This window comes from Carassius carassius, chromosome 40, assembly GCF_963082965.1.
Source record: "Carassius carassius chromosome 40, fCarCar2.1, whole genome shotgun sequence".
Classification (NCBI taxonomy): domain Eukaryota; kingdom Metazoa; phylum Chordata; class Actinopteri; order Cypriniformes; family Cyprinidae; genus Carassius; species Carassius carassius.
In genome coordinates, this window is record NC_081794.1 from 21,275,595 (window position 1) to 21,289,488 (window position 13,894).

Sequence of the window (13,894 nt, forward strand, 5' to 3'; positions counted from 1 at the left end):
ATGGATTGTTCCGTCTGCCCTGCTGTTTACACGGGGGGCAATTACGTGACGCTTAATTTCATGAAAACAGGGACGTCTGAAGATTGGCATCACTGAAATGTGGGCTGATATGGCTGCGCTTGAAGTGGGAGATACGCAGCTGAAATGTTCCAGATAACCAGTTTGTCGGTGGCCTGACTCCCCTGAACCCTCTCTTACACCCCTGAGGCTCTTTCACCCTGTCTGTCTTCAAATTTCCTTATGTTTATTCCTTCATTCAGCATGTTTTTTGTTCTGTTGTGCTCTTTACAATGATATTTTTGTCTTGATGACGAGTGTTTTCAAGTAATCCTGAAGTGTTACTCTCCAGAGGATGATTAAAACTACATAGTTCATACTCAAGTTAATGGTTTGGTTTTCTAAACAACAAGTCAATCTTAAGGAAGCCAGAATGAATCCAAGAACTGACTAGAGTATGATTTTTTGAACTGACTAGAGTATGATTTTTCACACTGTTTTTCCATTGTAGGTCTCTCACACTATCTTTAGTCTCCCACATGAGTTTTGTATTAAAATGTTATTGTTTTCAGCTCTTTGTTCACCTTGACTCCATTTCTTGCCTCTTTTTTTTTTCCAGATACATCAAAGTTGCAGAATCCAAGTCGTAAACAGTCAGTGTCCCGGAGCCTGAAACACCTTTTTCATTCTTCTACTAAATTTGTCAAGAGTCTCAAAAGGTGGTATGAGCATATTATAAAAAAAATATCTGGCACTTCCAACAGATTGATTACATATTGGTGTCACATTAGTTTATTACAGTATTAGAAGCATGAATGGTTATTATTGTATTGCCATGCTTTTAGACATGCATGAAAGTAATTTTGACCACATGAAATGTTTCTGCCCTCAGCCTTAAAATGGTAATTTGGCAATTTTCCACCTCAGGTGTTTTTGACCTTCTCAACTGAACACAGCAATCAAAATCAAACAACAATGTCATGATTTTTGAAGAATATTTGAATTAATAATTAAGGACCATATTTACTAACAGCTTGGACCATCGCAAACTGTCTTTTGGCATTAAAACTGTTTAAACTGTACTGTCAGGATGCACATTGATGAATTGGCGCTTAAAAGGCATGGACAGTTATTTTGGCACCTGACCTTATTAAATATGCATTTGTAGGAGTTTCCCTTTCAGACGCAAAATTCATGGGAGGAGAGTATTAAAATGAATCGCACAATGTGATTTACGAACATTTGCGTTCATGAAATTACTGGTATTTGCGCCATTATTTAAAGCTTAGTCTTAAAGCAGGTGGTAATTTGTGCTGCTCTTGGTAGATTGTGCTGGTCATTATGGAAATGAAATGTTCCATCTGTGTTCTTTAATGTGCATCTTGTCAGTAAACCACATGCAGAATTTTCTATGGAATTGCGCTCTAACACTAATTTGCCCTGTTTAGTAAATCTGTCCCTAAATAACTGTATATTTTGCCTTTATAATGCCTTTATTTATAATTATCATTTATTTATAATTAATCGTGATATTAAATTATCAGTAAAAAAAATAAATCTAATTTTAAATTCCGAAAACAATTTTGATGTTTATGTAATATTTCTTGCTAGAAAATGTCAAAATAGCTGTCTAGGGGTTTAAACATTTAATGGCAAAAACGACAAACTTTTTTGTAAACTTTTTCTAATGAATAGAAAATAAAACTCTTATAATTATTACAATGTACTATAAAACTTTGTTTGCTTTGTTGTACTCCTAATTTTTAAGTTGCTTTGGTATATCTGCTAATGATATGTAAAATATAAATGTAATATTTTATTTTTTATCTAAACCTTAAGAAACACATATTACTAAATATTTTCAGGAAATTTTTCCTTTTTAGGAAACTCAGAGCCTATTTTATACTCTATTCTTGGAAAGCGCCAAGCATTATAGAATTGACATTATAGCTGAATTCACCTTGTTCTGAATAGGTTCTCTTGGTTGTTGTTTTTTTTCAGGGGAGTTTATATAGCATCAGTATTTTACCATAAGGACAGTCTGCTAGTGACTAATGAGGATCAGATCCCCATAGTAGAGGTGGACGACTCATACAGCAGCTCCCTCATGCAGGACTTTCTGTGGTTCACCAAGGTATGCACAAACATACAGTCAACCGCGACATTAAGCAGCGGAGAGGTCAGCACGGAGATACTGCACTAAAGTAACATGCGTTTTGTTAACGCTGAACTGAAACATACATTTTCGATGTTTTCGTTACACATCTCTTTGACAAGCGTCAATATTTTTGTTGGTTTCTTCTAAATGCAGCCTGTGGTCAGCTTAGAGTCCTAAATATATTCTGTCAAAGTGAACAGTCAACACACTTTTGACGTTAGGCCGCGTGTTTGTAATTAGCCCATCATTACAAGGCTAAAGTGGTGTGATGCAAGAAGCAGAGAGAGTCTTAGCAGAATATAGCTCTTTGTTTGATGGCCAAATACTTCTAGATTTTATGGTGAGATTGGAGGTAAAGTTATACACACAAGAACGTGCCTTGCAGCGCTTTAAGCGCTCATGTCCGAATCCAAATGTTTATTTTTCAACTTGTCTCCTAAAATTCAACTAAAAAATGAAAGTTCGTCAAGGCAAATTTTGATGTTGGCTTGATAAACCTTGTCTCCCAGTTTAAAATAGCTTGAAGGTTAAACAGTCATATAAACAGGCAGGGACAGATGGTTTCGTCTCGAAGAATGATGCAGTTTTCCATCTAAAGCACCTTATAGCAAGGATGTCACCTCACTGAAGATAAAGCACTCTCTGGCATTCATGCACAGACTTTGATGTTGAGGAATTAGGTAAATAGTTTCCTCCAACTTCACAAGTGTGCGTGTGTGTTTATTTTGCAGCTGTCCTGTATGTGGGAAGACGTCCGGTGGCTGAGACAGAGCCTGGCCGTCTCCACCTCTTCCTCTTCCACTCTGCAGTCCAGACAGAAGATGCTGGCGGCTGCAGGCCAACTGCAGGTTTGCCAGCCCGTGATGAGCCTTGCTTACAATTTATCACTCTAATGGGATCTGATCTCACTACAAATTGAAATTGAGTGGGATAATCTCTTATGTGGGATTCTGAGTGGAGTGTGTGCCTGTCTTTGTGTTTGAGCATATTTCATATTGCATAACAATTATTTTGGCCAACATACATTACTTAACTGCTTTTTAGTACAATAATGCATTATTTTTTCTATTTGGAAACTGAATGAATATATTTTAAATGTTTATTTTTACTTCAGTGCAATACAAATAAAATATAAAAATGTGACTTTGAGTTTAAAAGAAATTCTACATTTTGAGATAATTACACATCGGTCCAGTCCAGCGTTCCAGAAATATTTCATGCTTTGTATTTCTGTTGTCATAAATATAAACCATAACGATGCATTAAAGAGGACAGTCATATATCATTATCGTTCCATTGTGGTTTCAATGTCACACCTGAAATAAAATAGAAAACAAATTAACAATTGTTTTGTAGTGGACACCATGCATAGCATCAGAGGGTTAAATTCTTTTCTGTTTCTCTGGCTTTCTCTACGTAGAATCTTTTGGGTACTCACAATTTGGGCCGAGTCCACTATGAGCCCATTAAGGATCGTCATGGAAATGTGCTGCTTGTGACAGTAAGGGAGATGGATAGCCTTTATTCCTTTTTCAACGGGAAATGGATGCTGGTATCCAAACTGCAGAGTCAGAGGAAGTCTTTATCTACTCCCGAGGAACCATATGCCCTGGACATCCTTCTTATAACCATACAGGTAACTACAGCTCTGTCCTAACTCAAAATATCAACTCTTGAGTCTTGCACCTTTAGTCTAAAGAAATTAGTGATACTCCAAATAATCCACCATTCGTTTCTTATTCAGAAAAAGAATTACATTTAAACTGTCATTGTGATTGTAGGACATTCTGGCCTATCAGAGACGAAGTCAGCACCGGCTGTCCTCAGGGCTTTATCTGGGTTACCTGAAGCTCAGCAGCTCTGTGGACCAGATCAAAGTTCTGGTTCCTCAACGTATGCCCAACATGCTCTGCCACACCAAGATACGAGACAACTGGAATGTGTCAAGGTTAGCAGTGTTCTTCAATGTGACAAAATGTAGTTGCCAATTTTTTTCTCAGAATCAGGTTTTTTTCCCTAAAAATTAGGAATAATGTAAACTCAGAATTAGTAGAAAAAAAGGCAGAATTGCAAAATATAAACTGAAATATAATCAGAATTGCAAGGAAAAAGTCTAAATTAAAAAGACCAATTATCTTTTGATTATTTTTTTAACCCCATGGCAGGAAATAAGCTTCCATAACAACTTCCACAAACTGAAATTAAAAATGCAAATACAAAGTAAGACTCTTGATAATATGTGACACAACAAATGAGAGAATTAGTAGGGCCTGCTTTAGGGAAAAGAGAATATTCTGAATATATTAAACTAGTAAATGAGTGGGAATGTGTTTTTAGCATGCTTTTTTCCTCAAATCATCCTGCATTTCACAGTTCACAAAGCATTTCTTAGAAGCCCTTTTTTCTCCTTAAGAGAATTGAAGATAAAAGCCCCTTGGTTTAAAAGCATTGGACTAAGACAATTAAAGCATGTATTCAAAGTCTGTAATTAAAGCATATAATTATATAATTTTTTTTTATAAATGTTTCACTTGTAACAAAGTACCAGTAAATCTATATGTACATCTTGACTCAACAGGAAAATTTTCATACAATCTAATGAATGTTACTGATATGGACGCGCAGTTTTCAACCTTTTATAGTACAGAAGCAAGTTAATTTGTCTTATTGGTGAAGCGAATTCGAGCTCTCCAGAGCGAGTGTACCTGAGAAGATTGAAATCTGCCTGAACTCCGTGTCGGACTCCCCCTCACCACAAGCTTACATAGTTTCTTGACACCACCATTTTTTACAGTCAAAACAAAACTGCTATTTGTTTTTGTTCGGTAAAGGAGCTATTTATTTATTTTCATCTCGGGTCATGGTGTTGACCTTGGTAGGTAGCTAGAGACAGGGACAGTATTATCCTGCAGCTCTGTGTGGCAGTAAAACTAAATTTACTATGGGGCCGGACTGTGGAAGTCAGTGGGAGGTTCACACAGGACGATGCCCACTCACGGCTCGAGGAAAACCTCTGGAGCAAAGAAATTTTCCTTTTTTCCACCAACCTACCCCCTTGACGCTAGCCTTGAGGGTGTCCTTGAGTCTAAGACCAAATTACTATATTTTGCCCCGTCATCTTAACCGCGTACTGTGAGCTGATGCTTTTCATCCTCTCAGTTTTCATGAAATTTATAGAAAGTTAAATGAATTTTAAATCATTTTACCTCACTGTAAAAATCTGGTTTTCTCTATAATTTGCCAACATGATTTATGGATATTTTCACACAGATAATAATTTCAAACCTAATCAGTTATTTTTAAATTCTCTCTTCAATAATTTACAAATACCCAAGGGTTGTCACTTTCCTAGGTACCACGTTTTTGGTCATTAAACTAGTACTTTTCTTAGTCTAGCATGTTCATATTAAAAGAAAAAGTTGTTGAGTGGTTGGTCACAAGCATCACACTAAACCTTACTCTCAAAATCAGACCTGACATGCCATCCCACTAGCCTTTGGAAACCACTCTATCGAGGGCTCTTCTGGAAAGAGTAATATAGAGCTGTGTGTATGTTGACTAAACGCGGTCTCTTCCCACCCAGGGATGAGTGGGAATGGCTGCAATCACTGTCTGGCCCTGTGGAGGTGGAAACAGCAGATCAGGCCACAGACTGCATCCTCTTCTCTGAGATCCAGACGGCCATTAAGGGTCTGCTGCACCAGATCAATCTACCTCTCCACCAGGTACTGCAGTCTACATGACAAGTCTGTGGCAACTTGGTGAAAAGCACCACAATCATCAAAAATGAAAGTTTATCAATATTTTTTTTATTTATAAAATGGTTAAAATATTGCTCAAGTTATTAAGGGGTTATTTAGTTTGCATACTTACAATTAAGTTGTTTGAAAAGTGCAATTTAAGTTTAAAGCTTATATAAAACTAGTAATGGGAAAAATGGGAATACTTTATGACATGGATGGATGGATGGATGGATGGATGGATGGGCAGATGGATGGATGGTTGGATCGATCGATGGATGGATGGATAGATTGGCGGATGGATGGATGGGCAGATGGATGGATGGATGGATGGGCAGATGATAGATAAAGAAATATGGATAGATAGAGGGGATGGATGGATAAGCAGATGTTAGACAAAGACGGTTAGACAGATTGAGGGGATGAATGAATTGATGGTTAGATCGAGGGGAAAAATTTACGGATGACAGATAAAGGGATGGATGGAAGGACAGAGATAGATAGATAGATAGATAGATAGATAGATAGATAGATAGATAGATAGATAGATAGATAGATAGATAGATAGATAGATAGATAGATAGATAGATAGATAGACAGACAGACATAGTATAAATAGATTGTGCTATACTATACTATAGACACTACAGATAAATTGTGGCTACCATAGTTTTGTAAGAGTAACTTTTTGTGTGTCCTACTGAGTTTTAGGAATTTTTGCTCGCTACTTAGTTACGGCATAACATTGTTACCCTTCGACCCCTGTGGGTTAAAGTCTGTGTGTGTGTCTCTGTGTGTCCCACACAGGCCAAGCACTTCCGTCTCTACACACTCGAGGTGCTGGAGCTGGGTCACAATGTGTCCTTTCTTCTGCTGCTGCCCGCCTCAGACGACGTTTGCTCTGCCCCGGGACAGACCAACCCCTACACACCACACTCGGGGTTCCTCAACCTCCCTCTTCAAATGTTTGAGCTCGGTACACTGGCTTCTGTTTCAACCCCTACAATATTAGCTCAGTTGGCCTTATAAAAATCCACAGATTCCTCCTCCCTCTGCCCCCAGTCACACTCCCTCAGGACCTCTAGTAAATCAAGCAGACACACACACATGCAGACACCAGCGGGGTGGTGGTGCACACCACGGCTAGCCAAACAGCCACCCACCCCCCTCGCTGAGCCCAGACTGTGTAAAATAAGGAAAGGTTAAACAAGAAATCAATATTATAATTCAATAAAATCTGTTTTAAAGAACTGAATATCATTTTCATTCAAATAGCATGGCTTGTTTTCAGTGTGCTTGTATGCTTAGCAGTGGTGCCAATTAGAACCCTTAGTAGCTTATTCAGCTGCTGTTGTGGGGAGAGTTTCAAACAACTTTTTAAACGTTATACTGTGAGGTAGTTTCAACCCAAACACCATACACTTGTAAACCACCCACAGATTTCCATTACAAAAACATCTTTTAAAAAGATTTGTCAGTGTTTTTTCAGACATTAATGATAACCTTCCTAGGGTCTCAATTTCACACCATCCAGTAAAGTCAATTAGAAAAATGCAATAATATCTGACTAGCATTGCCCTTATATGACAGTGTCCATTACTAAGTGTGGCATTATATATTTTTTGTTTCCCATGTGCAGTTCACTTCTGCTCATATAAGGAGAAATTTATCAGTCTTTACTGCCGGCTGTCCTCAGTGCTGGACCTGGATGCTCTAATTACCCAGCAGGCTTTTAGAGAGGCCATCACTGACTCAGAGGTGTCAACAGCCAAACAGAGACACCAGCACATATTGGACTACATTCAGGTATGCTCTGTGAAAAGTAATGTGATTTGTAATTTTTTTGCGCTCCCTTGCTCCACATTATATGATAAACAAAAAAGATTTCTCGGTGACACTGTCTATGAAGCCCGTATTTATAATACATTATAAGGGTATTCTTAAGGAATTATAATGAATGCATTATGCATTATAAAAAACATATGTTATATCAATTCATGAATAATCATAACAACAATTATAATACATCATAATGCTAACATATTTGTGGTTATAAGTTTAAGAGTATGATTATTTATTACACACAATGAACTCCTATTAAATCTACTTCATTTACAGTATAATGTACTGTATCATGTCTTGACATTGTTTATTTAAGATCTGCACAGTATCTTACTACAGCTGAGAGTGGTTAGATGTTGAGGGTTATTAGAGTGTTTTCTGTGAAGCAAATGTTAATTAATTGATGTGAGCTTGTTACTCCAACTGAAAAAAATGCAATGTTTTATATGGTTACATTTTATTTTGATGGTCCCCGTAATGGGTCAACTGTAAGCAACTTTCAACTACATGCCATCTAACTCTCATTAGAGTATTAGTATGCCCAAGAATGGTAGAATCTAGTATGGTGAAATAAGTTGATGTACTTGCAAAGACACTTATAGTCAGTTTATCTGTTGGTTGAACATCGACTCAAAATAAAGTGTTAGCATATATTTACAATAGCAGACATACTAATACTCTAATGACTGCTATTTGACATGTAGTTGCAGAGTTACTTATCAACAGCTGTCTAAAGGGTACCATCAAAACAATCAAACTAATATTACAATACAAATAGTTCAAGGCAAATGTGTCATATTACACATTCATCTGTTTAAGATAATTTTTTTTGTATTATTATTATTACTACTTATTAAAGTGGTCTTTGACCGCTTTAAGTAAAGTAGCATCAGAAAAATGGCAAGATATGAGACTTATAATACGTTATAGCTATGAGAAAATATAATCCGTTGTAAAAGTGGATGCAACATGTTCATTGTGTTATAAATCATCATACTCTTAAAAGCTATAACCACAAATAAGTAAATATTATAATATATTAAAACTGTTGTTATGACTATTCATGAGATGATACAACATATTATAAGGTTTTTTTATAATGCATTATGCATTCATTATAATGCCTTAAGAATACCCTTATAATGTATCATAAATATGGGCTTCATTGAAAGTGTTACAGATTTCTCTTCATAAAACACATTTTATATAATATAGTACAGTATTTTATTGAATATTGATGGTGCAGGTTTTTTTTTTTACATTTTTTTTTACTGTTGAGTACCTGGACCTGGTTAAATAAATAGTTTTATATATATATATATATATACTTGTTCTTTTATTTTATTTCTCTTATGTTCCAAAGTATATGACAAACAAAAAGATTCTTCTTTAAAAATTATATTTTTACATATATATATATTTTTTTTTTACACAAACAATACCAAGTACTTAATAAAGGGTTGGACTCATAAATATAATACAAAATAATAATTGGTCACCATATGCAAACAATTTTTCCGTAGCAATATCTTTTTGGGTGATTGTTCAAGCTAAATACCTGATTTGAACATTTGAACAATTTTCTTCTAATTTCTTCACTTAAATCTCACTCTTAAATAGAAGTGTGATAATATCTGTGTTATTTTGTGTTGTAGTGTGTTTGTAGTCCAACTTGTTGTATGTCTTGGAACCATGTTAGTTCAGGAATCATTTGCAAATGAATCTCCATTGTGATTGGTGCACTCAATGTGAGCCCACTCTGCACATCACAACAAATCCATTTCCTCCCAATTTAAGTAATTTGTTGCACTGCAGGCATTTTGCATTTTCGTCCTTAACCAAGCTTAACAGTGTTTTTGGTGGTGCTTTTGGTCTACAAAAGGGATTTTAACCGAAATAATATGCTTTTGCATTTACAGCAGTCATTGAAATACTACTTATTAATAACCTTGAATAAATGAGAAGTAAACTACTGTACTGTTATGAATGTTTTTGAAATAAGTCTCTTATGTTCACTAAGACAATAATTTATTTGGCCAGAAAATGCAATAAAAACAGTAATATTTTGAAATATTTTGAAGTTTCCATTTGAATATAATTTAAAATGTAGTTTATTCCTGTGATGGCAAATATAAATTTTCAGCAGTCATTAATCCATTCTTAAGTGTCCCATAGAAATGATTCAGAAATTATTATAATATGCTGATTTGGTGCTCAAATAAAATTTCTCAAATTTATTATCAAATTTGAAATTGTGCTGCTTAATATTTGTTGTGGAAACTGATGTTTTTTTTTCAGGAATATACTGATGGCATGTGATCATTTCAGTCTTATGTCAATGCAATGATTTCATTTGTCAGAATATACATTATGCATAACAGTATGTGCAACAAACAGGTGCTTAGGATAGTGCAGTGATGGTATTTTATTGCTATTTTGTATTTTAAAATTGTTTGTGTACTATCTGAAATGATGCTTTACTGCTTCATTCCCTTTTATTAGCCACATTTGTGTTGTTTCAATTACAACTTTTAGCAATACGTCATTCATGTTTCAATCCTGAGGATCACATGTTTATTCCCAGGCGCTTGGGAGTGTTGGAAACATCAAACTACAAAAACAATTTAAACTAATAATCCAATTAGGATACTTTATTGATGTCATAAAGCATAACTACTAGACATATAAACTGTAAAACAAGTTGTTTTTCTTGTGTCGAAATTTCAATAACAGCTCGGCAGACTCTCTCACAATTTGACTTAAAAGACAGGCGTGTGTTAAGCGTGCCGGTCTGAAATAATCCCTCTCCGCCACCCTGGTCTGGACGATTAATTGAGATTGACCACAAAACCACAAGAGTGTTTGTGTGATGTCAGGTCCAAGAGGCGCTGGAAAAAAGCAGCACACTGACCACAGATTACACAGCGCCTAAGAGCGACGAGGGGAAAAAATAATATCGATCAATGAGTGTGACTGCATGAATGTGTGTGTTGGGCTGAGCAATGTGTCATCAATTAGCGTGAAATCCTTAATGTTCCAGGAGGCAGCGAACCAGAAAGAGCCACGTCTGTGGCACGGTGGTGGAAAGTGCTTTGTGCTCCGCTCTCGTGCGAAAGGGCAGGTTTATATCACTGTGAGGTCCTCTCAAATAGCTACTGACAGAGCACAAAAAATGCGTGTTTTAGATGCATGTGGTGAGAAATGTCATTGAGACTGAGCTTCCATGACACTCAAATGCAACTTTTTGGCTTTAAGTTGGCAGATTTAGAAGTTTGCTGCTATATAATGTGAGTGAAATAAGCTACTAGTTCATCTGATATTACTCAACTGCTATAGAGTTAGTTCAGGGCCCAGTGTTTACTATGAATTCTCATTTCATTTTAATGTTTCCGTTGACAGTCGATAACTCACTACACAAAACAAATTTTACTTAGCACAAACCAATTATTATTCTCCTTGGAACTGAACCTTTATTTAATGCAATACGAGTCATGTTTTCTTCTACTTTTTTTATTGTTTTATAGCTTCAGGTTAAAGCAGCCTATTTTGCATCAAAATACTATTGAGTTTGATTTTACAGCCTTTGATGCATAAAACAAGAAGCATTTTCTCATCTCTGTTAACGGCCAGGCCTATTCATTTTTCTCTCCTAAATATGCATGATTATATGGTCAGTTGCATTTTATTATTCCCATTTAACATTATTTCTCCATGCAGTCCACGGCCCTATTGGAAGGGCTGACAAGCAGCCTGTCCATGTTGGATCTCTCTACTATTTAAAAAAAAAAAAAACTTTTGCCAAATATTTTGCATCAAAATACGGTTGAGTCTGACTGCACAGCCTTTGACGCACATGAAAGGGAAAACATTTTCTCATCCCTTTAATAATGGTCAGGCATATTCATCTTGCTCTCCTAAAAATGCTCAATTATATGGTCAGTTACATTTTATTATTTCCATTTAACATGATTTTTCCCTGCTGTCCATGGCCCTATCAGAACAGACCTGTGATTCAGTTTTGGATTGAGAGCTGCTATATTGGAGCACTGGGTATGGTATAAGCCACCCTGCCTATTTATTATTTTCCCCTAATTTGTTGTAATATTTCCCAGCCAGCAGCATCAGCCAAACATTTATTAGTTGAATTAGTCTATTTCGCAACTTAAAAAAACTTTATTATTGCCCTTGTCATAATGGAGTCCCCTCTTTGTCGTTAGAAGCCCAGCATATTTTCCAAAGGAGTCATCCTGTGGTGTCAAAGCTCATTCCCATAAGCTGGATCTCACATGGCATTTGCTAGAAAGAGCTCAGATTGCAGTGTTTTTATTTTTTTTCGTCTACCCTGCTTCATTTTTGTACAGCCTTTTTCCTTCCAATTTGAAATAAGCTCCTTGTAAATACAATTGCTATAGTACGTCCCAAGGATGGAAAATATGAAAGTGGTACTTGTGAAGATTCACTGCATGGAGGTTAACAGCTCTGATTGAAAACACATTTTACCTCTCATTTCGCTTCTGCACACTAAATAGGAGCAATATGTACAATTCAGTTCTGGCATGCTGTGATTGGTGAACAGAGGAAGATGACACAAAATAAATTATGATATTAGTCACGGTCATGCCCCTTCAGACTTCACAGGAAGTTTGGTGTGGCCTCCTTTTGAAGCTTTTGTGTAATGCGCTTTAATGGTTTGAAAAGCTTTGTGATGTTTGTGGGGAAAACGCTCGCGAGGTTTGTGTGGGGGAAATACCGCATTTCTCACATTGAAAGCTGCTATTTGCATTTATATTGAATCAACATTTAAATAGCACCCTTTAGTTTTAAAGCTTTGACCTTATTTTTGGCATTTCCAATGAAATAACATTGCACTCAACCTCGCTTTGTTTTTTTTTCCCCTTTGTGTGTTTGAAGCATTTGGATGAGATGTGGCGAGACGTCCGCTGGATCACCAATGCTCTGCAGTACGCCCGCTATAAACAGCCTCTCGGTTGGGTGCCTATCACCTGGCTAGTTGATGTCAGTGTGGAGCCTCCTGTCCAGAAGAATGACTCCACGTCCTCTAACACAGACTACGTGCCCACTCCCTCACCCTCTCCAGAAATGAGGAGACGAAAGCCCACAATCGGTAAATGCTGTTTTTCAATAGCTCTCTTTCATCCAGGCATAAAACGATGTGTCGTGCTTGACTGCGCATCTGTGTTGCATTCAAATAGGTATTATATTTGCAGTAGTGAGTATGTGGCATTTGTTGACAGCACAAAAGAACATTTGTGTAGGAAAGAAATCAGTGTATCGACTTAATTATAATTCAACACACTTATTGTTATGATAAACCATTCTGTATAAAAGCTTTGGGAAGCCATGTGTTTTGCAGAGCATTAAAGGATGGTAGTTGGCATAAAACAAATGTGAGTTTCTAAAATGATGGTTTTCAAGAAAAATTACAGATTAAGCTCACTTAAGTAATGTTCTGGCAGGATGTGATTGTTGGAAATTTGGGCTTGTTAAGATTTCGGTCTGTTTCACTAAGGATTGGCAAATGATGATAATTCACAGACATCGGTCATCATTGCTGTGTCTGTTCTAGTAGGACCCAATTGCACTGTGTCTTGATTTGATAAATTTGCATTTGACCAAGGCATTGCACAAATCTTGAAGTGACAAATTGCTCATTTTACCTTTTAAAACAATCTTAAAAAAAAAAAACACGGCAGTTCTGATAAAATACGCGTTTACATTGGTTTTGAATGAAAAATTAATTTTAATATGAAAACTTTTTGTTAATCCTTCGGAAAGAACCTATGCGTAATCCTTCAGTATAAAACATAGATATTACTTCATAGTAACTTTTTAAAATATTTTATAATTGTATTACATTATAGAATGCTTAATATGTGCAATGTTACAGTAAATTGATCTATATTATAAATATGCACTACCATTCAAAAGGTTGGGTCAGTAATTTTATTTAACAAGGATGAATTTAACTGATGTGAAGTGGCAGCAAATATGTATCACAGAAAATATTAACAAAACCATTATCATCACTGATAATAATAAGTAATGTTTGTGACACTGAAAATGCTTTGCCATCAGAAGAATAAATGACATTTTAAAATATACTGAAATAGAAAACAGTTATTTTAAATTGAAATAA

At 36.0% G+C, this 13,894-nt stretch overlaps 1 protein-coding gene across 1 annotated transcript in view; it reads left to right on the top strand.

The window, feature by feature from the left end:
- The window catches only part of ankfn1 (ankyrin repeat and fibronectin type III domain containing 1), a 77,292-nt gene that overhangs the window by 61,674 nt on the left and 1,724 nt on the right, over window positions 1–13,894 (top strand). Inside the window, exons 14-22 of the mRNA XM_059532573.1 lie at window positions 617–716; window positions 1,999–2,131; window positions 2,887–3,003; window positions 3,576–3,791; window positions 3,937–4,103; window positions 5,739–5,880; window positions 6,703–6,871; window positions 7,535–7,701; window positions 12,649–12,862. Coding sequence (XP_059388556.1) covers window positions 617–716; window positions 1,999–2,131; window positions 2,887–3,003; window positions 3,576–3,791; window positions 3,937–4,103; window positions 5,739–5,880; window positions 6,703–6,871; window positions 7,535–7,701; window positions 12,649–12,862 — 1,425 coding nt within the window. The remainder of the gene's footprint in view (window positions 1–616; window positions 717–1,998; window positions 2,132–2,886; window positions 3,004–3,575; window positions 3,792–3,936; window positions 4,104–5,738; window positions 5,881–6,702; window positions 6,872–7,534; window positions 7,702–12,648; window positions 12,863–13,894) is intronic.